The sequence below is a fragment of the Phyllostomus hastatus genome, unplaced genomic scaffold (assembly GCF_019186645.2).
Source record: "Phyllostomus hastatus isolate PE091 unplaced genomic scaffold, TTU_PhHast_1.1 phas_contig_1048, whole genome shotgun sequence".
NCBI lineage: Eukaryota > Metazoa > Chordata > Mammalia > Chiroptera > Phyllostomidae > Phyllostomus > Phyllostomus hastatus.
The window spans coordinates 273335-300605 of NW_025333513.1; the positions used below are offsets into that span (position 1 = coordinate 273335).

At 56.3% G+C, this 27271-nt stretch overlaps 1 protein-coding gene across 1 annotated transcript in view; it reads right to left on the minus strand.

Annotated features, from left to right (window-relative positions):
* Window positions 1-27271, minus strand: part of SCUBE3 (signal peptide, CUB domain and EGF like domain containing 3) — a 34371-nt gene that overhangs the window by 5386 nt on the left and 1714 nt on the right. The window contains exons 2-17 of the mRNA XM_045835354.1: window positions 14950-15072; window positions 13942-14067; window positions 11302-11436; window positions 10253-10378; window positions 9966-10082; window positions 7903-7950; window positions 5512-5628; window positions 3747-3869; window positions 3127-3243; window positions 2520-2645; window positions 2120-2236; window positions 1889-1993; window positions 1479-1595; window positions 1006-1164; window positions 556-771; window positions 39-200 (exon numbers count right to left, since the gene is read on the minus strand). Coding sequence (XP_045691310.1) covers window positions 39-200; window positions 556-771; window positions 1006-1164; window positions 1479-1595; window positions 1889-1993; window positions 2120-2236; window positions 2520-2645; window positions 3127-3243; window positions 3747-3869; window positions 5512-5628; window positions 7903-7950; window positions 9966-10082; window positions 10253-10378; window positions 11302-11436; window positions 13942-14067; window positions 14950-15072 — 2034 coding nt within the window. The remainder of the gene's footprint in view (window positions 1-38; window positions 201-555; window positions 772-1005; window positions 1165-1478; window positions 1596-1888; window positions 1994-2119; window positions 2237-2519; window positions 2646-3126; window positions 3244-3746; window positions 3870-5511; window positions 5629-7902; window positions 7951-9965; window positions 10083-10252; window positions 10379-11301; window positions 11437-13941; window positions 14068-14949; window positions 15073-27271) is intronic.

Here is a 27271-nt window from a genome sequence, read left to right on the forward strand (position 1 = left end):
CACCCTACCCCAATCTGCATTGTTTGTTCCCCTGGCACCTGCACACGTGGTGACGTTGGTGGCTCCAAGAGGCCCGTGGGCATCACTCCCAGGGCAAAGGTCGCAGGAGAGCTGCCCTTCTCTCTCCTGGAAGGTGCCCGCTGGGCATGGCACACACTGCTCCGTCTGGCCGTGGTAATACGTCCCCTGCGGGCAGCTGACTGAGGGAGAGTCGGCCGCGCTAGCCACCCACCCCAGCCCCTATTTCCCACCACCCAGGCCTGGGACTCCCCTTCCCACTTCCCCAGATTTAAGGAAAATCTCTTTGGAAACAGACAGAATCCTGCTTGGAAGAATCAGAGGCCAAAGCCACATGCAGGAGGACTGGCGGTGCCACCTGTCGTTCTTCTAGACTGCAGCCTGGGACCACGGAGCAGAGGGTGACGGGCAGGAGGGTCTTGGCTGCCTCACAATTTGAGAGATGCAACTGAGGCCATAAAGCATTCTGCTCTGAGCCAGGCCCAAGCTGGCCTCTCCCACTCCCATACTCCCCTGTATCCCAGGAAGCTCCCTTACCACACTTGGCCCCAGTGCGGTGCTGCCCGGGCCTACAGGCCTCCACCAGCTCGGCTCGCTCCCCAGCTGCAGGGCCTGGTTTGTGGGCCAGCTCATAATCCAGGCCTGCCAGGCGCAGGAGGAAGCGGTCCTGGTTAATGGACTTTCTAAGCATCTTCAGGGACCCTTTCAGCCGTCGTTCCATCCGCTGTCGGAGGCAGGGCAGGCCACAGCCAGCTGGTGGCGGATGGTGGTGTGAAGTCAGAGGAGAGAAAGTGGCTGTCAGCAGGACGGAACTGAAGCCAGGAGCTTCAGGTGAGAGGGACTGGCTCCTGGGCTTTGCCTTAGGCACGGTCTGCCCTGAGTACAGGTTCCACCCCTCCCCCTTGCTGCTGAGACCTGTGGTTTCCCTATTTCTGCCCACACTCCCCCCACTTCCCGCCCTCTTTCCAGCAGTGCTCCCAGTCCCACCTGTGGTTTCTTCGGCTCTGACCTCTGCCTCCAGTTCCAGGGTGAGCCGAGTGACTTCCTTGCCTGGAGGGGTCCGGGCCCTCCGGCCCTTGCCCTTCCGAGAGGAGTCACATTTGAGGTGGATGAAGGTGACCTGGCAGTCAGAGCAGGGGGCACCACCTGGGGGAAAGGCCTTGTCAACCCCAGGGCACTCACGGGGGACAGGAAGCTCTCACTCCCAGCTCTTGCTCTTCCACCCGGATCTCTGCCTGCAGCTATCCCAATGCTCTTTGAGTCTAGGGCGCCAATTAATTGGGTTGGAGAACACCCTGGGACTTCCTTGGGCTGTATACCTACAATCTGCTTTTGCCCCTGCTCTTTCTAGAGTTCAGGGCACTAGTGGGGTTTTTGAGATCTCACTAAGCAGAGGAGCTAAGGGCTGGGAAGGGTTTGGTGGGCAGACAGCCTACTAGAGTGGGGTCCCCAGTCCAAACCTGGCCCCAGGATTCTGCTGGCCTCCTCCATTTTGCTTTTGTTTCGCAGGTGCAAACGGCATTTGGCGTCCTTGATCTTGAAGGAGGCCCGCTGCTTAACCGACAGCACTGCAGCCTCTAGAGAGATGGTAGAAGCTCAGCGCAGCCCGGGGGCCCCGTGGGGGTGAGGGCTGCTGCAGAGGGTGTTGAGAAGCTGGGCAGTAAGCCGGGGGCTTGGCTGGAGGAGACGGATTACAAAAGCCGAGGCAATCAGAAATGAGGGGAAGAGGGAGCAAGGCAGCAGGGCTGAAGAATTACAGAGCAAAGAAGGGGATCCAGAAAAAATTAAGGCCAAGGGGGTTACTGAAGAAGAGAAATGGGGGTCAGTAAGCAAGAGGAGGGCGGGAACTGGCCTCTGGGCCGGCGCTCACCATGGCAGTGGTTGGAGTTTGTGCTGTTCCCGGTGTGGCCAGCTCGGGCTGGAATGGCCCTGGGGCTGGGGGTGCCACAGCTCACCGTGAAGCCATTTTCAGACTCTGAGAGAAGGGGGCTGTCACAGCTCTGACCTGGTCCCCACAACCCTCACTGGTTGGACGTCTCTAAGGGAAGCAGAGGAGCTGTCTTCCCTCCCCGCCAGCCCTCTGGTAACTTCTTCTATGTACCTGGCAAAAACCGGGCCCGGGAGGGGCAGGTCAGGGCACAGGTGTCCTTCTTGCCAGACCGGTTGCAGCTGAGCATGGCTTTTGAGGCACCGGGACCATTCGGACACTTCACCGGCTCTGCAGGGGGGAGAGGGGCCTGAGCAGGAGAGGGCCTTCATTCCCCGCCTCTCCCTCAGTTGGCTAATTTGGAGGAACAGAATTAGTTACGTGCATAACTGTAATTGTACAGAGCCTGATAAAGGGACTAATGGAGCATCTACTGGAAACTTCATGTCTCTAACTCAAATAGCTATATTCTTCACCCGCTACTACCTCATACTTTCCTCAACGTGGACCGCCTCACTCTCCAGGATCCCTGAAACTACAGTTCCAGAGGAGGCCAGCAGAGGGTGCTGCCCACCTGTGCAATCCTTGCCATTCCAGTGCAGCCGGCCCTGGCCCGCGGGGCAGGTACACTGGTAGCTGCCAGGAGTGTTGACGCAGCCGAAGCGGCAGCCTCCCCGGTTGATGCTGCACTCATCCACATCTGGGGGAAGGAGCAGGGAGACACAGACAAACAAATGGTGGGGGACGAGAAGGAGCCAGGGAGTGGGCAATGAGTAATGACCTTTGGTTAGAGTTCCAGGCACTTCAGGATGACTGCTACAACTGTCCCGAGAAGAGCTCAAACTTAAGACCTCCTTCCCATATCTCTGCCTATGCTGATGGGCTTTTTAAAGGCTTCTGCCCCTATCTACTAGTGGGGAGATAATTTGGGAGCTGAGGATGGGAGTCAAGGGAAAGTGATCTGGATGGGGGACAGACATTTCAGAGGCAGGATGCCGTCTTTCCCCTGAGACCGGATCCCCAGTTGTGGTAATTCCTTCCATTTCATCATGATGGACGCAGACATGGCACATGTACCAGGGGACTGCCCACAGCCACAAGCCAACTCAGGGGCTTGTTCACTTGAGGGGTGAGGAGGTGAGAGGGACCTGGTGGCTGAGGGTCCAGATTTGCTGGCTTACCCCCACAGTGGGTGACACCATACAGCAGGTAGCCATGATGGCAGAGGCACTGGAAACTGCCCGGCGTGTTAACACATATGTGGTCACAGGTTCGGTCAAAGGAACACTCGTCTATATCTGGAAAAGCAAAGGTTCAAGCCACGGAATCCGTCCTGGGGGACTTGACCCTGGGAGCCTGGGGCCCTGCTCAGGTGAAGGGCCCAAGTGAGAGGCCATGGCTCCCCCCGTCCACCGGAAGTCCCTATTCATGGCGTAGCCCCAGGATCAGCGATTCAGCCTTGCTGAGGCCGAATCCCCCCGCTGCCTCTACTCGGGAGTCCTTGGAACCAGGAACTACAAGATCCGATGCCTACAGATCAGGGCCGCTCTGTGTGGTTACGTCAGACCCTGCCAAGGATACGAATGGGGGTGGAACCCATTCTCTCAATCCCAGCCAAGCCACATGCGCCCGTGTAGAGCTGGGCTGCTGGGGAGAAGGCACAGGTTTGTTCATTTGCAGCACGACACTGCTTATGGAAACTCTCCCCAGTGTCTACTGACTTTCTCAGACTCTGGCGGGTTGAAGCTCTCCTACCCTAAGAACCTCTCCAAGGCTTTCCCCTTGGCCAAAGTCTACTCACCCTGGCAGTTCCTCTCGTTGATGAGAAGCTTATAGCCCTTCTTGCAGCTGCATTCAAAGCTGCCCACTGTGTTGCGGCAAATGTGGTCGCAGCCACCATTGTTCAAGCGGCACTCGTCTATGTCTGGGGAAGCAGGACAAAGTAGGGAAAATCAAAGGTAATACTGAAGGCTGGGGACAAACCCCTCCCTTCCTCCCTCCCTCCCTCCCTCCCAGACTGAATCAAGGAGAGTCAGGAGCCTGCCCCTTCTGACTTTCTCGCTTTCCCCAGCTCTTTCTTCCCTATTCAGGGATGGATCTGCACCACTAGTAACATCTCTCCTCAGGCTGAGTCCTCATTGAAGGGGACAAATGGGAACCAGAGTCAGCCCTCAGGGAGTTGCCTGGAGCAGGAAGTGGGTGGGCATGTGACCAACAGAGCTGGCCCATGCCCTTCACTCTGTGGCCGGTGGCCCTTCCCAGAAGGGCTGGTGGATAGGGTGTATTCTTTTCCTGAACCCCACCTACACCTGTCACAGGAGCTCAGTGGGGCGGATGAGGAGGTGGCACAGCGAGGTGGAGATTAAAAGGGGCAGCAGCTCTTCGGAGAGAAGCCAGTGAGGCTGGGTAGCTGATGGGGGAGGGGTGGGGACCAGGCAGGGGGCTGGGCTGGAGAGATCTGGAGAGACTCAGGCCTGAGGCAGCTTTCAGCACTAGGAAGGGAAGGGGGGTGGGGGTGAGCAGCTTCCTTCCTGAGGTCAAGTTCCCCAAGCTGGTGGCAGACAGGACCCAGGCTATTCACCCCTACTTGGGGGAGGGGGCAGAGAGGGCAGCCTTCTACTTCACTCTTAGCATACCTGTCAACAGTGCTTCCCAGCAGGAAACCTCTCAACTCTGGCTGTCTGACCTGCTGCCCCAGCCCTCCCCCGTCCTCTCTGCCAGCTGTTGGGCCAAAAGACACAAAGAATGAGCCCAGACCTCCTTCCAGTCCCTACTCCTTGTGACCAAGGAACACAGCCCGGATGAATCATTACTTTCAGTAGGGCTTCCCTTTCCCCCAACTTTTCCCATAGACCTGGCTAATTAAAGGAGGGGCAACAGAATGGACAATGTGGGAAATTATACCAAAATCACAGCTAACATGAAGTGTCCATCATTTGTCAGGCACTGTTCTAAGTCCTTTATTTATATGTATATATAACTCATTTAATCCTTACAACATTCTGCAAGCACCATCATGCTGGTGAAACTGAGGCACAGAAATACTAAGTAACTTGCCCCGGACCCCGGAGCTAGTAAGAGGCAAGCTGGGATTGGAACCCATGAGCCAGGCCCCAGCACTGGTGCTCCCAACTGCTGCCCTTTCCTCGCTCTGACGCGTAGTACAGCGTTTTCCCAGGGAAGGTCCAAGGACTGTGGGGTACGAAGGGTGTGGAACACACTTGTGATGCACACACACACGGCTCACATACCCTTCTAGACCCAGGGACAAATGTGAAGGGCACGTCCATTAACCAAGAGGGCCGGGACACCAGGGGATGGGAACGAGAGTAGGGAAAACAAGGTGGCGTGGGGCAGGGGATTCGAAGGACCTGGTTAGACTTTGGTGCCCCTTGAAATGCGACAGGGAAGGTGGGCAGGAGACCAGCCTTAGTTATGACCTCAGTTCTTTATAATTAGGGTAGTCTCCAGGGGGTGCAGGAGGTCTGGGCCCGTGATAGGGGCCCTATCTCAGATCCCCTCCTCAGCCCTTTACTTGTACACGCTTGTCCTCTGAAAGCCCTTACCTTTGCAGGTCTTCCTGTCTGGCTGCAGCATGAAGCCCACAGGGCAGCTGCAGTGGACACCCGTCGCTGCGTCGTGGCACTTACTGTCACAGCCCCCATTGTTGACAGCACAGGTCTCTGTTTAGGGGGGGAGGTGGGGGTGGTAACCAGGTCATCGCCTGGCCTGGAGGAGCCCCACACTCTAGGGTGATGGACAGCACGGAGGCTGGAGGGAAGAGGGAAGGCCTCGGCTGCCTCCCTGTGCTTTAGAAGGAGCATGAAGCGGAGGCTCCCAGCCCCCATCCCCTCACAAGTGCAGCCAAGCAGTCCACGTCCCTGCCCCCTACTTGATTGAAACAAGGTGGACAGCGGTGAGGCAGGTACAAGCCAGAGCTGTCAGGCAGGAATGTGCTGAGGGGTGGAGGAGGTGGAGAGGGGAGGGCGCAAGGAGGGATGGGAGCAATTGCTATCAGAGAATAAGAAGGGACACACAGGAGTTTCCTCCTCTTTCAACAGACTATCTCTTTGGAGGGCGGGGCTCACGGCGGCACAATCTTGGGAAGAATGAGCCTGGTGGTTCCTAAGACAGCTGACGGCCACCGGTTCGCTCCCCCTTTCTGCCCAGCTCTCCTCAGATAGACCCCCGTCCCACGACTGACTGCTCGTCCTCAGGAGACGGCACACAGTCAGATCCCAGCCCCTTCCAGCCTACCTCCAGCTCCTCGCAAGCCCCCCCTACACTACCAGATGGAGACAGGCCAGCGTTCTGTGGTTTTACTTTCCTAGTGGGGAGGGGAGGAGAGGAGCAGAAGAGGAAGAGTCAGAGAAGGAAGGGCGAAAGAAGGCAGGTCAAACAGTCAGAGAACCTTGGAGCTGTTTCTTCTATTGTCCTCTCCTGACGGGTAGACTTCTCCTTTGCTGAAAGGCCAGAGTAGGGGTGTATGGATGGGTCACTCTCCCTATTTTCTGAATTCAGAGCCGGAGAAAAGCAGGTTTAATAGCAGAGGAGTGTTGGGTGAGCCCAGGGGAAAGCCATCAGCTCAAACAGTGCAAGGCCCCGCCAAAGGGGTGTGGAGGTGGTGTGAGGACCTGAGGGCCCTAGAATTCTCCCACTAGAGAGAGCAAATCCCAAGGCCTCCTCGAGGGCCCAAAGCAGAGTGTTTCTCAGGATCGGGAGCTGAATGAGAGAGGCGCCATCTTTGAATGAGAGAGTACTACCATCTTCGACTCCTAAAACTTCGGCCCAACCCTTGTCACTGAGGAGACCAGCAGAGCCAGGGAATCAGAAGGCTGACTCTGCCTGTGGGTGCCTGGTCACGCCCTGGCCCCTCGAATGCTCAGGTTGGGCGCAGCCACAGCGGGATCTCCGGTGCGGCACTCCCACCGGAGCCTCTCCTGAGGTTCCCAAGATCATGGGAGGGAAGCTTGAGTTCAGGCTCCAAACTCTGCCAACCCCCCAAGGATGCTCTTAGTGTAAAAAGCGGTCCCCCAGCCCTGGAGCAGGCAGAGGGGAACGGGTCCTATGCCAAGTCACAGTTGATCCTGAGGGATCCAGGGCAGGGAGTAGCAGAACTGGCACGGTGCCCATCCCAGGTCAGGGCAGAACGCCGGCATAGCTGTCTGTCCCCATGGGACAGCTGTAGGCAGGGCCGGGGCGGCGGGACAGCATGGCCTCAGCCCTGTGCTCTGCAGGTCACGGTGTTAAATCAGTTACTCTGTGCTGACTCTGCACCAGGAACTGACTAGCCGCTCTCACACAGCACCTCAGCCACCGGGGCAGCCCTAGGGAGCACTCGTCCTCCCGATCTTAGAGAAGAGGAAACCAAGGATCAGAGAGGAGAGCGGCTTGCCTGAGGCCGCAGGGTCTGAAGGTGGCAGAGCCAGAACCCGCACTCAGGCTGTCTGAGCTCACGCGTCCGCTCTGCACCGTCCCGCTAGGAGAGGGAGACCAGCGGTGCCGGGGCTGCGGGCTGCTGTGGGTAAGGAGCCCCAGGAGGGGCGGCACCCAGCCCTACCCACCCCTACCTCAGGTGGCACGGCGGGCGCGATGGGTAAGATAGAGCTGCTGTGTCCTCAGCTGTGTGGAGAGCAGAGGAGAGGGACAGATGGTTGGGCAGGGGTGAGGTGTTAGAAGGTGGGCAAGGCAGAAGGTGGAAAGGAGGGAGGAGAGAGGAAGGAGAGAAAGAAAATGACAAGATCGAAGAAAGACAAACCAACAGGAAGCCTCCCAGGCCAGCGCTGGGGGCTCCGGAGACACTCAGCGGGCCGTGCCCAGGCTGCCAGGGGAGCCCTGCGTGCGGGCTGGCGCCCAGTCAGGCCGGCCCGGTGGGCATGCGGTTAGTGGGAGCCCCGGCGGTTAGCCCTTCCCCTAGCAAGCCAGTGGGAGCAAGCGGAGAGAGCAGACATATTTACCATTAGAAACGGCCTGAGGGGGGACGTGCTGCTCTAGCCGCCTTTCCCCTGTTTGACATTGTAAAAAAGCTGTTTAGATGCCGGGCAGGAGCCACTGTGGCCCACCGAGCCCAGCCCCTCCCCGCCCTCCTCCACCCTGAGGCCCACACCACTGTCCCCATAGGATGAGCCCTGAGACTCCAAGACTTTACTCCCCAGCCTTCTGCTGCCCGATACCCTCAAGGAGGCTGGATTCCCACCAAGTGACTCATGGGCAAGTCTCAGAGAGGGGCAATCACGGGCCCAGCACCACGCGGCATGCCAAAGGCAGGGCTGGGAACCCAACCCTACGTCTTACAAGCTGCCAGACCCCGAAGGGCGCCCCATGCCCACTGCACTGTACCGCCCTCGGTCTCCCCACCGAATCTGAGTGGCCCGATGGCCCCGGACAATGACGTTTCCACCCACCAGGGCTGGGGAGAAAAATGAGATGCAGGGCAAGGTAAAACAAGTTCTACTGGAGAAGAGGGAGAGGAGCTCAGCATGAACATGGCCTTGGGCCTCAGGACAGCCACGCCGGCTCCTCCTGCCTTACCCGGCCGTGGCCTGGAAGGCGGAATGAGTCTTGCATTGGGGAAGAGCTCAAGCTTAATAGGGGAATCGTCAAAAGCAGCCGTGCCCAGGGCCATCTGCTGAGAGGAACCCCCCACACCTGGGGGCCCACAGCTCTGTCCTGTCACATGCAGCTTCCCCCTGGGGACTGCATGCAGTTTCTTCAGGGAGACTGCTGATGTGTGAGTGTATCCAGGGGGCGGGGGGAGGTTTGGAAAGCAGAATTAGATTCACAAGGGAAAAATGAAAGGAGCTGGAACGATCAGCCTGGAGCAGGCAACAGGAAGACCTAAAAGTGCTCCAAGGTCTTTGAAGAGTTAGTTCAGAGGAAAACACGTAGCGGGTGAGGTCTTCGTTAGAGAACTTTCAGAGCCGTGCGTGCAGGTCTCTGGAGCAGGCAGCTGAGCGGGACCTTTCAGAGCATCATCTGCTCCCCTGTCCCTGTGTCTGGGAAAAGGCTGGTGCTGTTTGCAGAGACAGGGTGGGTCTCCGGGGTGAAACGGGGGACAGTCTGGTTCATAAGCTGAATGTCGTGACTCTGGTGTTCACACTCCCCCAGCATGCTGCAGCCACGACCTGAACGGCCACCCACGAGTCCTGTGCCCGCAGAGGCAGCTTGCCCCTGCCTGGCTCACTCTTCCCTTTCATTCCCACTTCTCCTGGGGCTCACTGGTCCCATCACCTCTCTCAGCACTCTGTGAGCACACAGTGATCGGCTTTCACAAAAGACTTAAAGACTTAGGGAATTAGGAATCGAACTTAAGGAATGAAGCTCATCAAATGTACCTAAAGGTGTGTGAGGTGAGGCTTAGGAATTCAGGAAAAGGGATCCAGGTGTTAAGAAGGCCCCACACCAGGGCGAGAGGGATGGGAGGCAGGGTTTGGTGAGGAAGTGAGGCCTCGGGCAGAGCTGGGAGGGAGCCCACTGGATGTGTAGGCGAGAGGAGGAAACGGGGAGGGAAGGGAGAGAAGGCACGCAAAGGAGGAAGCTGCTGGAGTCAGGAAACCCCATCTGCCAGCCGAGGGCTGGCTGTTCAGGAAAGAGCTCTCAGTCCCGGTGGGGACAGCGGGCTGTGACAGCCCCGTCTCACCACGCTGGTCAACTGGAGCCTCCGTGCAGGCTTCACCCTGCACCGCCCCGCTCTCCGCCCCGCTCTCGGCCACAGACTGGGCCCACAGGTGCCTCTGCCAGTTACTCCCCTTTTGGCAACACCTTGTCCTGGATAAAGAGGGTGCTGAGGCTCTTGGCGGCAGGGCCAACGGGTGGGGGAGGAGAGGAGGGCCAGGGTGCCCTCCGGTCTCTCGGAGTCGTCCCTCTCTAGACCTGGCTCTGCCCGGGTCTCCAGCTCACTGACCAGCCATCCTGCGCCCCACACTTGGGCCCCCTGTGCTCCCCACGCCCCTGGATCCCAAGGACCCCCAACCCCTTCCCCCATCACGGGTGGACTAAGTGCCCCACCGGCCTCACCCACCGATGCACGTCTTCCCGTCGGTATGGAGCACGAACTTGACGTGGCAGCCGCACCGGGGACCCTGCTCTGTGTCGTCGCACGTGTGCTGGCAGCCACCGTTCCCGTAGTTGCACGTCACTGTGCGGAGAGGGCAGGAGGCCCGTCAGCTTGCTTCTCCCTCCGGAACACAGCTACTGGCCCTCTCGTCTAGTTGCAGCTCCTTCTCCCTTCCCCGCCCACCTCTTGCCGAGAGGCCCACACGCCACCTCTTTGTCTCCCTCTCTGCCCGGCCACCCCAGCCATCTCACGTTTGCAGTCCCGCTGGTTCTTGGTGAGCTCGAAGCCGGGGCGGCATTCACAGGCAATACCCCCTTTGGGTGTCTCCCGGCAAATGTGAGCACAGCCGTGGTTCTTGTTCATGCAGTTCATTCCTTCTAAAAGGGAAGAGGAGCGGGGTGGATGCCCTGTGCTTCCAGACGCCTAGAGGGAGAGGGACTGCAAGGGACGGCTGGGCCCAGGGAATGGGGAGAATTCCAGTGAGGCTGCAAGACAGGGCGGGGCTGGCTCCCCTCACAGGCTCCCTGTCCTGCCCTCAGAGCTCAAAGCCATTCTGACTGGGGTGCAGATACTGACACCGAACCCCCGAAAACCACACGATCACCCTCTCCTTCAAACAACCCAAATCCAAGTGTCGAATCATTGCCTAGTGCTGTGCGCGGCACTGAGGATTTAGGAAGGACCCGTATACAAGGTAAAATGTGACACGTGACCTCTTTTCTCAGAGAGCTGACAGTTAAACTGGGAAGAAGATAAATAACACAGTATGAGTGGGGAGCAACTGGCGTAGATCATTATTACACAGTTTTACTCAACAAATATCTGAGCTCCCACTACACACAGGACAGGCAGTGTATCAGGTTCTGGAGATGTGCAGATGTCGTTCCTGCCCTCAGAAACGTCACCGTCTCGGCGGGGAGCCCCCGAGAGAGACAACAGATGCCCACCGTTCCTGCCTGACCCTCCCGACCCAGTCCAAGGGACGCTGCCTCAGGCAGCAGCAGCTTAGCGCCAGCTGTCTCCGGTTCATTGGTAAAGAGATTCACCTCAGGCCTGGATACGGGGACGCCACGTAGCAGCCTCGACCCCACAGGGACCCCAACCCCAAATAAACCCTCCCAGTGTAGCTCTAAGACAGAGCGTCTATTCACGGAGCCCGTGGGAAGTGACCGGGTTGAGGGACCAGAGGAGGGGCTGGTGGAATGGAGAGCACTGGGTGAAACTGAAGGGCTGTGAGAGAAGCTTGCAGGCAGAAGGGGCGGGGAGCCTGGGCGTGCAGCCCTCCCCGGCAGGGGCTGACCTTCTGGCCGCTGAATGCACGTGTGCTGGTTGTCACTGAGGAAGAAGCCCTCCCGGCAGTGGCACTCGTAGCTGCCCATCATGTTGACGCAGCTCTGCTGGCAGCCACCGTTGCCCTCGGCGCACTCGTCCACATCTGTGCGGGACAGGGTCGGTGAGGCCTGCGGTGCGGGGCAGGCTCCGGCCGTGCGCACACGCCTCCCCTCAGCCCCGAGCCAGCACCCAGCCCTAGGCAGGCAGCTCTCACCCACTCGCCAGCTCAGGCCCCACGGCTCGGGAAGAGGCCACTCTGAGAGGGCAGAGCTGGGGGGCTAAGCACGGGGGAGGGGACATGTGGACATGGCATACTTAGGTGAAGACGTGCCCCCATCCCTAGCCCGCTGGAATTCAGTCTGCGGCAGAGGAGGCCAAGAAAGAAGGCCGATGGAGAGGGATGGAGAGGGACAGAGATGACGAGCAGAGACTGCGTGGGGCAGGGACCCGGGGCCGCCGGTTGTGATGGACAGCCTGGCCGCCAGGGACCTGGGAAGTGGCTCCGCGTGCAGGGGGAGCTATGGCCATGGTGGTGAGGTCAGCGAGGCAGTGGCCATTTCTGTGGACAGGCCACGGGCTGTCCTTTCTCCCCTCCCCCCGTGCCTGGGCTTGCTGCCCTAGTCCCGAGCCGTTCTCCTATTTTGGTTTAATAAAACAAAGTCTGGTGGCTTGGCCGCGAGGGTCGGGGGCGAGCTGCCAGGCCACACCCTAATCACCACCCGAAATCACGGCCCCCAGGCCCAGGAGCCAAGCTCATCCTGGGGCTCCCACTTCAGCACTGGACTCCGTTTCTATGCTACCTACTGCCCTCCCAAGTCCACAGCCCTTCTCGGTTCTCCTTGGCTCAGGAGGCATGACGGAGCTTGGTTCCCAAAAGGAGCAGCTGGAATCTGGGCTCCCGAGGGCTCCTTCTGCCCCTCTTCCCATCCTCTCTGCTGGGCCCTAAAACTCTGTCCTTTCCCCTTCTGGCCAAGGGTTGAGGGCCCCTGATACAGCAGGCTCCTGCCTGAGAGGCGCACCTGCTAGGAGAGCCAGGGAGGTGCACTTTCCTTTGCCCCCTCCGGCCTCTGCCCCTTCGTGGCCACACTCATGACTTCTCCCGTCCCTGTCTTCCCGCGCTTGCCCGTCCCGCACGCCATCCTCCTTGTTCCCCTTCCATTCCAACCTTGGGACTGTGCTGCTCTAGCCCAGTTCTTTCCTACAGTTCTCACCGGGAAGGCTGAAGCCACCCAGGGCGTGGATGACTTCCTCTCGGCTCCCCTAAAACCCACAGGTAAGGTTGGGACTTTGGCCCCAACCCTGGGGTTAGTGTTACAGGTAGAGCTTTGCTCCCAGTGACCGCTTCCATACCTACTCATGCTCATATCTTCTGGTTGGTTTTATAAGGAAACAAGACTTGATGAGAATCGGGGGCCTAGAGAGGTCAAAGGCAACCAAAGAAAGTCAGAAGCTGATGTTCATAGTCCTGTAGGCAGATCACCGTCCTGGTCCAAGTGTCACAACTTGTCTGTCCAGAGGAGTTCCCAAAGAGGCCCTCATGGGGGGCGGGGCAGACAAAGTGGGGTCCTTCCCGGGCAGGGCAGCCACAGTGCCGAGAGAGGTGGCCGGGGCTGAGGGCAGAGGGCCGGGGCCGGCAGGGCCCGGGGCCTAGAGGCCTGGGCTGGGAGTGGAACCCGATACACCGGGGCCAAGGACAAAATAAGGCGGGTTTAAAGGCGCTCTGCAGTAAGGAGGCTGCCCTCAGCCCACCGGGCCTCGGGGTGGGAGGGCGGCCTCGCCTGCTTCTCGGGGCACCGTCCCTCTTGCCTCTCTTCCTTTCCTGGTTTTCTACGCTTCCAGAGTCTTATGTCTGTTTTGGCACCAGAGAGAAAGAATTTGAGGAAGGATGCCTGGGTTTATATCTCAAATCTTTTTATGCCACGGGCTTCAGTTTTTCTACTGGTGGAGGAATCTGACGTGGTCCTAGTAAATGACAGAAACCACAGCTGAGTTCAGCTCCCTGGAGATTCTCTCTCTGATGCAGCTCCTGGGGCAAAGGAGACCAGGCCGACTGAGGCCTCAGAAGTGAGCAGAGGGTGGGCCTGTGGACTTCAGGAAGAGCTGGAAGAAAACCAGCCTGTGAGGGCCGGGGGCTCCGCAGGGCACAGGGAAGCACTGGCAGCATCGACGACGTTGCTCCTGTGCGCTGAGCACCCAGTATGTGCTGGGCTGCACAAGCGTCCTCTCACGGCGATTCACCCAGGCACGTGGAGGAAGCTGAGATCCCCGGAGACTGGTGGATTTGCCCGAGACCACGCAGCTAGCAAGTGGCAGAGCCACAGCTGTCTAGAGCCAAATCACCTTCCCACCACGCTCCACCCACCGAGGCTGAACCCACTCTTGTGGTCTCCTGGCCCTCGCCCTGGGAGCACTTTCTGGCAGCATCTCCTCTGCTATTTTTCACCCGGCAGTGGGATGGCTCCGTCCCCGATACCTAGTCTCCAAGGGAAATGACCTTGCTCTCTACTTTGCAGCTCTGTGGTCACTCTCCCCGCTGGCCTGGGAAATGGGAAACGCTGGAAACACCTTCCTCCCTACCAGATACCCCCACCCCCTCTCCCTTGCTCACCCAGACAGTTGTGTCCATCATGTGCCAGGTGGAATCCGTCGTAACAGGTACATCGGTAATTGCCAGGGATGTTGACACAGTCGTGCACGCAACCTGCATTATCCTCTCGTTCACACTCATCCACATCTGTGGGCAAAGGGGAGCTGAGGTGGTGCAGCCCGTCTGGGTGCCCCCACTGGCCAGCCCTGTGGTGGTGTTTTAAAAAATAAATCGCCATGTGTGTGTGTGTGTGTGTGTGTGTGTGTGTGTGTGTGTGTGTGTTTACGTAGTGACTTTCACAGTCTACAAACCATTTGGCACTTTGCTATTTTCATCAGGAGTCAAACATTTTCACGTGTTTCCATCCGGTCTTTCTAATCTCTACTGCACACAGCTGCATAGTGTCCCACTCTGTGGCTCTATCCTAATTTGTTTTTTCTCTATCATTAGATTCTTCCATTTATTTTACTATCATAAATAAGGCATCAAAGAATATCTTCTTCCGTATATTATTTTGTTTCTTTGAATTTCCTTTGAATAAGAGTAAAATTCTTGGGTCAAAGGGTGTAAGGGCCTTTTAGGAGTCCCGCTAGGTATGACAAAATCACTTTTCAATTTATAATGTCACCAGGAATTAATGAGTGTACCTTGTCCACTGAAACCGTATCAACACTGAAGGTCATATTTAAAATAACATCTCGAGACTGTTTATTTGCATTGCTTTAATGATGAGGGGGAAGGTGTGTTTGTTTACAGTAAGAATTTCCTCTGGGACAAACTGCCTGTTCCCACCTTTTGCGGACATGCTGGAAGAATCCAATGTCGGGCAACCTCAGGCCTCAGTCCCGTGACTGATCCCCCCACCCAGCCCGGTGTGTGCAAAGGAGAAAATGATGCTCTCTGGGAAAAGATGGCTTCTCTCTTCTCCACCCCTCCCCCATGCCAGTGGGAATTGCAGGCCTTAGCGCAAGGCACAGCGCAGCCAACTGAAGGCAGGTGCCCCCTGTCCAGGCACCCTCCCAGCCTCACCTTTGCAGTGTTTGCCGTCCCCCGTGTAGCCAGACTTGCAGATGCACTTGTACGAGCGTGGGGTGTTCTGGCAGATAGCATCAATGTGGCAGCTGTCGGTCCCCTCCACACACTCGTCCACATCTGGGAGGGGCAGAGGGTGCACGTGAGACCCTCCGCTGGGGCCTCCCAGAGAGTGTCTTGAAGGGGCTCCCCAAGGGCAAACCCCCCCTCCTCTCCAAAGTCAGGACAGCGGCTCCTCCAGCAGGGGGTGCTCTCCCACCCCTCTGGTTTCAGAGTGGTCTCTGCAATTTCAGGAATTTAGAAAGAAAAACCTAGTTCCCTCAGAGATACTTAATCCACAATGACAGCTAAAATTCCATCATTTGAAACACCCCCTTTGATTTAAAAACAAACAAAAACCCTTGGACTGGGTAGCACACTTAACTTGATTAGAAATATTCAGCCCAGTGTGAGTCAGGAGCAAGCCTGGTGGGAGGGGAGAAGGCATGCGGACCTCGGCCTCTGGGAAGGTGGCAGGGTCCAGGGCCACAGGTGGTTAAAGGAGGAAGAAAGGGAGACAGAGCCTCCGAGAAACCTGCGTTCGCCTCGTGATTCTGCTCGAGACCAGGCCTGCTTCCACTTGCCCACCACGGCGCCAAGAATCTTCAGAGGAAGGAAGCTCCATCCTGGAAGGTTTCCCTCGCTCCTGTGCCGTCAATGCCACGGGGACCAGGGGCTGGTGGGGGCTGGGGGGGGAGGCTGGCACCAACCCCTAATGCCTGCTGAGTGCAGCCCTTGTGACCCCCCAGCCAACTCAGGCAGGCGTCCACCCGGCACCCTGAGCAGGAGCCGACTCCCACTGACACGAGGTGCTACACACAGAGCTGTGCTAAGGGGTGAGGCCACCTGAGGTCCAGCAAAAAGAGGACGGCTCAGAACGGACAAAGGGAAGAATCACTTATCGCCTCTTGGTTAGAAGACTCCAGTTTCTGGGGTAATGTTAGGGTGCCCCTAAAACTGAACCGAAATAGGAGAAAAAAGTTTCACTCGGCTGAAAATGCTATGTAAGGTGCTTGCAGAAGGTACTACACCGAAGGCTGTGGAGGCTCAGAGGTGACTCAGTCCACCCAGAAGGCGTCACGAGTGAGTAACATGAAGCAGGATGTGGCTGAGCGTCACGGAGGCATCAGAGGTGAGGTCAGGGTTCCCCAGCCTGGCTGCACCACTCAGTCGGTTCCCCCAGGAGATGCCCCAGCTCCCCGCCCTCCCCCAAGACTTTGGTCAATAGTCTGGGCTGGCACCTGGCCAGCAGTATTTTCCTGTGGCTCCTCAGATACGTCTAGAACGCAGCCGGACTAGTGGAGAAGTTCTGTTACAGGGAAGATCAGCGGAAGAAGGAATTATTTCTAGCAGTGAATTGGGAAACTCAAGATAGTGTTTAAGCAGTCACTTGCAAGTAGAAGAAATGTATCAACAAAAGACTGTATAAAGGACTGCAACTTCCAAGTGTGATCTGTGGACTGCAGAACCGCCTGACTTCTGTTAAAATGCAGATTCTCGGGCCTTATCACTGACCTATTTGAACCCAAATCCTTAAGGTGCTTGCTATCTTCTAAACTGAATGAACGGACACACAGACCAGCAATCACTCAGACTGAGACACTCATGAGCCCTGGCCTGAACCAGTTAACTAACTGTCCTCTGCTTTCACATTGCAAGAAGGTCTTCGGGGGCAGGACTGAGGAGGCTTCCTGAGGAGAAGTGAAATTTGGAACAGTGGCCCCAAACGCCCTGCCAGGATCTCCTGGGCTTCACCAGCTCCACACTCCAGCCTCCTGCTGCCCTCGACCAGCCGTGCTGCAGCAGTCCCCACGGCCAGGGGCTCTGACGGCCACTCAGGCTCCGTCGTCACCTCTGTCAGCTGGCCCCCAGAGAGGTGCCCCAAAGAGAGAATGGAGAAGAGGGAGATGGAAGACCAGTTCACAAGAGGGGGCAGGAGGGACCTCCGTGTACAGCAAGGCCAAGCAGAGAATCGGTCTGTCCGGCTGATGAGGAGAAGATGGCGCTGAGAAATGCACCATCACAGAAAGAGCCTAAGCTATGGCACGGTGGAGGGTGGGGGAGGGGGGCCAGGCTTGAGTCCAGCTGCACCACTCTCCAGGGAGGTTTCTCTGATTCCTTTGTTTCTTCCTCCTCTGAATGGGGGTGATAATACCTCCTCTGGAGAGGCTGTGAACGTTGATGACGTAATCTGTGTAGAGTACCTAGTCAATGTCTGGTAAGTAACAGGTCCTCAATACATGATACACGGAGGCTGGACATGATGTTAACTGTTAATCACTGGCTCAGACACCAGATGCTCAGAGCCTGTGCTGTGTGAGATGTTGGCCACAAGGCGCATGTGGCCATTTAATTTAAAATTCAGTCCCCTGGATGCCCTAGCCATAAGCCAAGTTGTCAGTAGTCGCCTATGGCTAACGGCTACCATAGTGGACAGCACAAAAGACACAGGACATTCCCAACCTCACAGCTCTGCTCTAGGAGTTCCGAATTAAGGAACTTCCCAGGGCCTAGGTGGACCAAAAAAACTTCCCAAGGAGTGTGATTCAAGTTGAGTTTTGAAGCTGGGATGAATGGTAAGGGAGGAGAGAGCAGCCCTGGCTGGAGTGGGTCAGTGGTTGAGTGCCAGCCTGCAAACCAAAGGGTTGCCCATTCAAACCCCAGGCTGGGCGCATGTCTGGGCCGGATCCCTGGCTGAGGGCGTGCGAGAGGCAACGAATCGGTGTATCTCTAGCACATTGATGTTTCTCTCCCTCTATTTCTCCTTCCCTTCCCCTTTCTCTGAAAGATAAATAAATAAAATCTTTTTTAAAAAAGGAAGAGAAAAGAGCAAATATTAAGTGTGGTTAAATTTGTGAAAAAAAGATGAGGCACCCAGAGTTGGTCCTTTCTGTGTCCCCATATTTACACCTGCCCTCTGCTGTGGGAAAAATATTTGTAACAACTAATTCCAAACTTTGAATGGCTTAAGGCTCAGTTTTATATGTTCTTGTTGGGTCCCTGGAGGAAGGGGGACCGGATGATTACCCCTTCCCTGTGGCAGCCCTTGTGCACCTCAGAGGCAGGCATGGTGCTTCGGACAACTCCAGCGAAGAATGACCATCCTGTGCGCACCACTTGGAACTCTCTTCTTCCGTGTCTCTCCCTCCCTTCCCCAGCAGCCAGTGCGGGGGTGACTGGGAAAGTCACCTGGAAGCTCCTCCTCCAGGGCCATCTCAGAGGTATGTGCCTGTCTCTGAAGCAGCTGATGCTTCGCTAAGGTCTGCAGCAGGCCCTCTGGGCTCCCAGCTCCTTCCTTTGCTTCCACATCAGTGCTCGCCAGTAGCAGAGAGGAGCCTGCTGCTGACTGTGGCACGCCCAGGCTTCCCAGCAGAGCCTTAGGACTCTTCCAGCACCGGGCTTCTCCCACCCGCCACCTGACCCTCCCACCTGTCCTTACTCACAATGCTCATCCCTCTCCAGCAGAGCCTTTGTGCACTGCAAGACGGTATCTCCTCCTCATTCCCTCTACAACTAACCATTCCATTCCACCTCTTTCCACGCATTCACTAACACATCACGTTCTTTTTTTAAAGATATGTATTTATTTTTAGAGAGGGGGGAAAGGAAGGAAAAAGAGAGGGAGGGAAATATCAATGCATGGTTGCCTCTCGTGCACCCTCTACTGGGGACCTGGCCTGCAACCCAGGCATGTAGCCTGACTGGGAATCGAACCGATGACCCTTTGAGTCACAGTCCAGTGCTCAGTCCACGTAGCCACACCAGCCAGGGCACGTTCTTCACATCTGAGATGCATCCTCTTTTTTCTCCTAGCACACTGTACCCAGCTTCCCAAATATGGCTCAACATCGTCTACCCAGAAGCTCTTCCGGCCAAGTTCCTGGTCCTGGTCCCAGGGGACTCAGTGTGCCTCAGCTCACTCACACCTACTGTGGCACGGCTCTGCTGGGGCTTTGAAGTCATCTCGTGCCCATGCTGGTGCAGCTCAGTTGGTTGGAGCATTGTCCTGTACACTAAAAGGGGGTTCGATTCCTGGTTAGGGCACATACCTAGGCTGTGGGTTCAATCCCTGATCAGGACATGTATGGGAAGCAAGCAGTTGATGTTTCTCTCATGTTGATGTTTCTCTCTCTCTCTCTCTCTCTTTTCCCCCCTTCCCTCTCTCTAAAATCAATAAACATAATTTTAAAAGATTTTTTAAAAATCTAGTCACTTTTTTCCATTCTTTTTTGTTTTTAAGATTTATTTATTTTTAGACGGGGGGAAGGGAGGGGGAAAGAGAGGGAGAGAAACATCTATGTGTGGTTGCCTCCCATGCACCCCCTACTGGGGACCTGGCCTGCAATCCAGGCATGTGCCCTGACTGGGAATTGAACCAGTGACCCCCTGGTCCACAGGCCAGCACTCAATCCACTGAGCCACACCAGGGCTAAAAAAAATTTTTTTTAATTTATCTCATGTGGCATGTTCTACTTTTCTCACCTGGCTGGTCACCTGCTGAGGAAGTGGCCCTTCAACTACTTGGGTGGAACCTTTTAAAGCAGAACAGGTCCAAACCAGAGCTCTGAAACAGGGCCCTCAAATTTCCAGCATTTTCTCCTTTGCCACTTCATTCTTTCAGAGCTCCTTCCCACCACACCTGCCTACCCACCCAGTCCCTCCTGGGATCCCATCAACACCCCTGGCACAGTCCACCTCAGCATGTTCCCTCGGGGTGCGGGTGTTTACCAGCCAGCCTGACAAGGCCATGAACACTGTCGAGCAGGGACTGGTTTGGACCAGAGGTGCTCAACGCTGGCCACGCACTGGCACTCCCTGGGGGCCTTTGAAAAAGGTGACTGTCTAGACACTCTCCTCGACCATCTGCGCCAGGATCTGCAGGGTGGGCCTGGGTTGTGGTCAGTCTTCCTCTTCCCAAGTAGGGTGATGTGAATAGACTCTTCTCTCAAACTGGGAAGAGACTGGGGCAGCCACATGGCAGGGTGTTTGAGAAAAGTGTTTCTAAAGTGGTGCTATGTCAGTTCGGACGCCAGCTTGCCCACGGCTGAGTGGTCCTGGGCCAGCCTCTGGACTCACATGCTCCTTCCTCTGTAAACGTGAATCATAAAATGACACCCCCCACTTCAGGCTGCCACGAGGGTCAAATGAGTTGGTACTTAGCACTACAGTGCAAGCACATAGTAAGTGCTCAATAAAGGTTCACTATGTTTGGTCCTCTCCAACTTTCTCCCCAGGCTCTTTTAAGAACCTCTCTCTCATCCCCCCTTCCCCTTATCAAAGCCCCATTTCAAGCCTATTGTGGGGCCACACAGCTCCAGGGGGCACGTGGCGGTGTGGGGAACTTGGGGGAGACAGCGCCTGTTCCACCGCCTACTCCACCCCTGCTGGGACCTGCCCAAGGAGGAGGCTGAAGTGGGGGAGAGACCAGCTGGGACCCAAAGGCTGCCTTCCACAATTCTCCGTGAAAGCCGTCCTTTTGTGCCCTTACCCCACCCCGGGCACTGGGCCGGGTCAAAGCCGAGCTGGGGGAGAGTGGCGGCTGCAGAGGGCGCACGCAAGAGCCAGGACCGCCCTGCCTTACCCTCTCCTGGCATGAACGCACAGGTCCGTAACTGTGTTGTCCCACATCCCTTCTGGATTCGCTCAAGTGCCCAGCAGAGCATTCCAAAAACTCTGCTACGTACAGAAAGGAAGGTGGGATGGGTGGGGACATGAGGGTTAGAGGGCAGGCCAGGAGTGAATTGTGACAACACAGGCAGTCCTAGAACTCTCGTGAGGATGGGGTAGAGTACTCCAAAAGGGAAGCAGGAAGACACCCCAGAACACTTCACATACTGCAAAATTCTGCCTAGGTCCAGCTCAGGAATAACAACAGAAGGAAAGGAGCAGGAATGCAGGCTGCAGATAAGCCGACACCCCTAGGCAGAGTCCACCCCACCTTCACATCACCACGGTAGGTACCTAGCCACTCACAGGGTTGGGTAGTTATGCGCCAATTTGCTGGGCCCAGCGTAAGATTCAGCGCAGCCTGCCTGGCGTCCCAATGTGCCCACGACGCTGTGACACCCTTCTTGCCCCAGGCAAGCTAGCCTGCGATGTTTGGTGTGCCAACCTTATTCCTCTATTTTTCTCTCCTTTGGTGCCTTCAGATCTCACCGGTCATTGAGGACCAGTCTGGACGCCACCGCTGGGCAGCCAGCTGTGGCTGTTCATCCTTCTCTGACCTACTGTTCCTCTTAACTCCCCAGGCTTTTACTGTCAGGTTCTCTGACAGCCTAACCAATCACCGTCGTGATCCTCCTTCTATGCTACCTTGTGCCATCATTTAACTTTAGTTTACATGTATTATCTTCCTACTGCATCTGTAAGCTCCTGAGACCGTGGCTTCTGAGTCTTTGAAACCTACATGGCAGTTGGAAGAGTTCAGCACACTCATTCAACAGTTACTGAGCACGGCAACACGTCAAGCATGGTGCTGGGTCCTGGGAGTTCAGCAGTGAGCAACACAGCTAAGACACTGAAGGCATTTAGTGTCTATTTGTTAAATGGGTGGATGGATGGATGGATGGATGGGTTGGCGGGTGAGGGGATGAGGTCCACATTTGTGGCATCCTCTCTGTTCTGGGTGGAGGGCAGTCCTCGAAGTCTAGTGTTAAGGGTAGCAAGACAGGAAACTCAGAGCAGGTTAAGATATCTCCTTAAAAACATCCATTGGGTGATGCTGAGGCCAGAAAAAAACTGGGACCAGTGAATCTATGATAGGATTCCTAGGAAATCCAATAGAATCCACAGGATCTCAGGGTCTTCAGATGTTATCTCTGGCAGCTCAGGCACCTCTTCAGATGTCTCCCAGCCTCGGTGACAGGGCACCAGGGGCCACCTGAGACCAGTGTCCTATTGCTGCTTCCAGTCAGTTCCCTTCTCCTTTCCCCCAAGTTACCTCACACACCCAAGTACCGTCCAAAGTAGAAGCAGCCCGAGCTCTGGCCGCGACACCCTAGCCCGCAGCGTGCGCATGAGTACTGGTGAGCGTGCACAGCTGCTGCGCCTCCCGATCACAAAGCAATTAGGGAAGCAGGTGGGGCCTGGCCTCCCACCTCCCACTTCTGAATGTGCCTTCCCGATTTGGAACTGGGTGAGGACAGGCCCATCCTCAGCCCGGCTGAAGCCTAGGCAGGGGTGAGGGCAGCCCGGAGAGAGTACAGGAAACCACACAGATGACCCCAAGAAGACAAGACAGGCACTTAATTCTTTTTTAAGAAGTACCCTTCCCTCTTACACAAGCTTGGTCTACTCAGCTGAAGAGCCAGGAAAAGCAGTCAGTGCTTGGTGACCGGGAGGGAGTGGGGCGAAGCCTGAGAGCCTCACCATCCGTTGGGGCCCTGGTGCATTTCTCTCTGATGTCCCAACTCATCCCTAATCCAGCTCCTTACTCATTGGGAGGTACCTTTAAATGGACAAGAATTTTCTCCCTTTTATTTATTTATTTCTAGAGAGAGAGGAAGGGAGGGAGAAAGGGAGGGAGAGAAACGCTGATGTGAGAGAGAAACATTAATCAGTTGCCTCTGGTTCATACCCCGATCGGGGACTTAACCCACAACCTAGGTATGTGCCCTGACCGGGAATCAAACTGGTGACCTTCCACTTTGTGGGACGATGCCCAACCAACTGAGCCACACCGGTCAGGGCTATTTATTTATTTTTAAAGTCCTCACCCGAGAATATATTTATTGACTTGAGAGAGAAAGAAACAGGGATGTGAGAGAAAAACATCGACCGGTTGCCTCCTGTGCATGTCCCAACTGGGGACCAAACATGCAACCTGGGTGTGTGCCCCGACCGGGGCGGAGCCCGCAGCCTTTCGGTGTGCGGGACAGTGCTCTGCCCAGAGAGCGACCCTTTTAGTGTGGACTAAACCTCCAATCTTGAGTCAGAGGCCTTTCGAGGAAGGGAAGGGTAGGGGGTACCCGCAGTGGGGAGGAAAGAACGGAAGTTTGGAGAGGGAGGGTCAGGGAGGCAGGCGGGGGGCAGGCGCAGGTTCCAGTTTCATGATTAGCAGCTTTACCTCACTAAATGGATGGAAACATTAACAACATAAGGAATGACGCTGTCAGATGCTGTATAATTCCATTAAATGTGCAAAGTGCTCTCACGTGGACTGTCTCATTTGGTCCTCACACAATCCTGCCTCTCACTACACAGATGAGGAACAGGCCGGAGAGGGCACCTGAGAAAGAGCAAGCAGCCGGCGCTGAGCCAGGGTCAGCGCCTCAGTCCAGTGCTCACTCGCCACGCACCGTCTCTGTGCGCGCTTGGGGGAGGGACCCGAGCCTTAATTGTTGGGCCTCCTCCCACCCCAACTCAGCGCTCAGTCCAGCATGAAGCAAACGCCCAACGCTGGAAGGAAATCAGCAGTGGGCACGCGGAGGCTCTGAGGCTCGGGGCACGGGCAGCGGGCAGCGGGGAGGAGGGCGGCGCACCACGGTGCGCGCGCAGAGCTGCGGTGCGGGAGGGGTGGGCAGCGCCGCAGCGGACAGGTGTCTCCTGCCCTGGATGCTCTATGCTGGGCCAAGCAGCTGGTGAAAAACAAAAACAAACACCAGGGATACAGGTTCCTGCTGTTAACAACTTCAAACCGCCACAGGAAAACTCCAAATAAATATAATTAGAAACTTGTAAAAACGTCCTCTCTGTAAACCTGCTCCCCAAGGTCTACCCTTCGAGCGCTCCCCTTCTCCCACCCCAGCCCCATGTCCACACACCTGGACACTCCACCCCCACCCAGGGATTTCTAAGATCTGGTTCCTAATATGGATCTTCTGCCCAGGTCTTTCCTCAGCTTGTCACTGTCTGTGCCCAGATGCCAACAGCCCTGGCCTGGGGCTCTGAAACCCAACCCCCCAGTTCTCTAGGGATATGGTCACAGCAGCTACAGACACAGGGAAACCTTAGGTAAGAGTGACAGCCACTGCGCCCTGTTTAGCCATCACCCTGCCTGTCGGGGCAAACTGAAGCATCCAATGGCAACTACAGAATGGCGCCTTGGCCTGAAAAGGGGAGACACCTAGGCTGGAGCAGAATGCAGAGGGCTAGTGTGAGAGCCGACGAGACACGGTGTGAGAGCGGGGATGGGGCCCGGGACCTCACCAGAGTATTCAGCTCCTAGAGCACACACACTTAAGCTCCACTTCCCAGCGTTGTTGGAAGCACACACATTAACACACAGAAACATTTGTTCTGCGGAGGCTACTTCCAGGGGAAAACACCCCACGCAGGGACAGAGGAAGAACTTTCAGGTACTGGGTGCCCCAGGACCATGGGGTGGGGGAAGAAAGGAAGAGCAGCCCGGCCATGCAGACTCGGGCAGGGAGCAGAGGGGCAGGGCCCCGGAAGAAGAGGGCCTGGGGTCCAGGCCGGCAGCCTGGGGAGGCGGCTGCTGCAGGGCTGAGGCCTGTGTGTGTCTTTTGCCTTCAGTGGGAAGGATTTCAGGGAGACGTGCAGAATCTCAGGGCTGAAAGGGACCCTGCTGCTACTCTCGTCCACTTTACAAATGAGGAAGAGAATTTCAATCATTTCCCCAGAGGCCCCAACCCTTAGGCTCTGTATCTATGTAATCGCACTGGCACCATACTCCCCACCCTGTGTCACTTGGGGCTGGCAACACGTGGGCACGGGAGGAGGAGAGCGGCGAGTCTGGTGACAGAGGGGCCACTGGGGAGAAGCTAGGGGTCCACGTCCTCTGTCAGCCCAGGCGACTAGCTCCTCTACCCCTGCAACGACCGTGGGTGGGCAGGGGTGTCACTTTTCCCCAGAGACCAGCAGTCCCTCTCTCTCCAGACCCCTGTCTTAGAGCTGGGCCTCCAGAAGTTGTCCCCAGGCCTGGGCCTCCTGCGGGCACTGCCAGCCTCAGAGCAGCTCTCTTTGCAGTTTCCAGCCCTGACAGGGACTCTTTCTTGCAAGCAGTCATGTGCTAGGGGTACAGCACATCAAAGGAGGCCCACGCCCTGCCTGGAGGGGACCAGACCCCGGGACCAGACCCCGGGCACAGACGGGGTGAGTTCAGGCAGCAAGCCCTCCACTCCCACCTTCTCAAGAGGGTCTGACGCCATCAGTTCCTCCCCCGCTCCAGTTCAAACCGAGCCATTCCCCCTCCTCACTTCTCCAATGAAAACAAAATGCACATTGCCCCGCTTCCTTTTTCCTCTCACAGGAGCACTGGGTGCATGCACACATGCACATACACATGCACATACACGTGCGTGCGCACCCCAGTGTGTGCACACCTCACCTCACACTCTCAAACTCACACCCAGGTCTGGCTCCTTTTACAACAGGTCCCAGCCACTCACATCTCAAACCGGTTCTCATGCTCTCGGATTCCTGAAGGTTTCAGAAAACAGTCTCATTTAGGGGTTGCCCATAACTTTCTTCTTTCTCTGCCTGTAGTCACTCTGGCTCCCCCGTCCTCTACTCCCCTCTCTCTCATTCCACCCTGCAGGGACTCAGGAGATGAAGGGTAAGAAGTAGAAAAGTTCCCTAACCCCACCCCCAGGGGACATGTCACTGAGAGAAGAGAGGTCAAAGGGATTCCTGAGGAATTTCTAAGCAGTCCAGCCCCTCTCTGCCCTCTGGACAAGGAGGGGGTGCTTAGAGGGAAGACCAGGTTCCGAGAGTGGGGACTGACTCCCCAGTGTGGCCTGGAGGGGGCGCGGGCATCAGCCGGCTGCCCATGGGGCCACCCTTGCCCGCTGACACGGTTATGGCTTTCATTTCATATTTTGGAGGGAGGGGCTAGGAGGAACAGTCCCCTCACTGTAAGGGCTGGCCACAGCAGCCCAGGGAAGCCAGGAGGAGAGGAAACAGCCACATTAAAGAGGAAGAAAGGGGTGGGGGAAAGAGAGACACACACAAACACCCAGAGAGAGACCCGGACAGACACACCGACACAGAGAGACACTGTGTGCTGCCAGATGAGCGCTCTCGGTCCCCGGGATGGAGTTACTTGGAAATTCTGAATACACAACTTTATCAAAATTCTGCCCCTAATGAGGAGAGAAAAACAACCAGGTGAACCGATGGGCCAGGCAGGCTCTCCCTCCCGGAGCCCCTCCTGGGGACGAGTTTTCCCTGAGGCCAGGAGACCTTTCCACTCAGCTGTAACCTGAGCCCTACACCAGGATTAGGCCTTTTTAACCACTGCTGCACCCCCCTCCCCAAAGCAAATTAATGCTTTTAAGTTAACAATTATCTTGGTTATCCAGTCTGTCTACTTTAAAATACTCAGACAGGCACTTGAAAAACACTCAAAACCATGTACTCTCAGGCTCAGTCACCCCAGTCACAGAGCTTACCCACCCACTCACCCACCACGGCTCTCAAAGACACTAAAACATCCTATTCACCCTCAACAACTAAGTCACAATTTACACAGAGGCCCACCTGTGTTACCTGTGGGTGATCCTGGTGAACCTCGCCCCCCTCCACACACACACACTTCCACCTGCACACTCAGGGTCCCTTCCCTGTCCTTCCCCTCCTCCCCATTCTGCATCACTTTGGTCCCCCGCCCCGTCCCCCCACAATCTCTGGAGAAAAGGGACAAAATCCAGACATCACCAGACATATGGTAACAGTGAAAGATACTTGCCAAGGGTATTTGTATTTTCAAGACCCGCTAAAGCTTCATTTAAAAGCACGTGGCACTAACGGCACACTTTATGGAACCGGCGACACTTAGGAGACATTTGGGAGCGACGGAGGTCCGCAGCATTCTTTGTCTGTGGGTAAGGCTGCCCTGCTCAGTCAGTACCTGTCCTGCCTGCGGCACTGGCCTGCACATTTGGGTCCAGAGACACCCCTGTAACTCAACAAACATATTGTTTAGAAATCTCTGGCAGGCTAGGTTGATAAATTTCCTGAATATCTGGGTCAAAGGTAGCTGAAATGACAGGCTGCAGTTCTATGCCCAGCTAGACTCGGGATCAGTAGGAAGGAAGAAGCAAAGTGAACTACAGCCCAGGCAGAGTAAAGTGGCCCCAATGCGAGATAAGCAGAGGACAAAACTCTAAGTTCCTTGAGGGCAAGGACCTCCGCTCTGGCTGCATTTCCCACAGCAGCCAGCAGGGTGTCCCAGGAAGGAGTGAGCCTCCAGGTACCATGGAGGGATTCTGAGTCCTCCTGTCCGGGAATGATGGGCTGATCTCACAGGCTAGAAAGCCTTGGTTCGATGGCACCTGTCCCTTCTAGGAGTTCCCATCTGCCCCAGGAACCCCTCTGAATG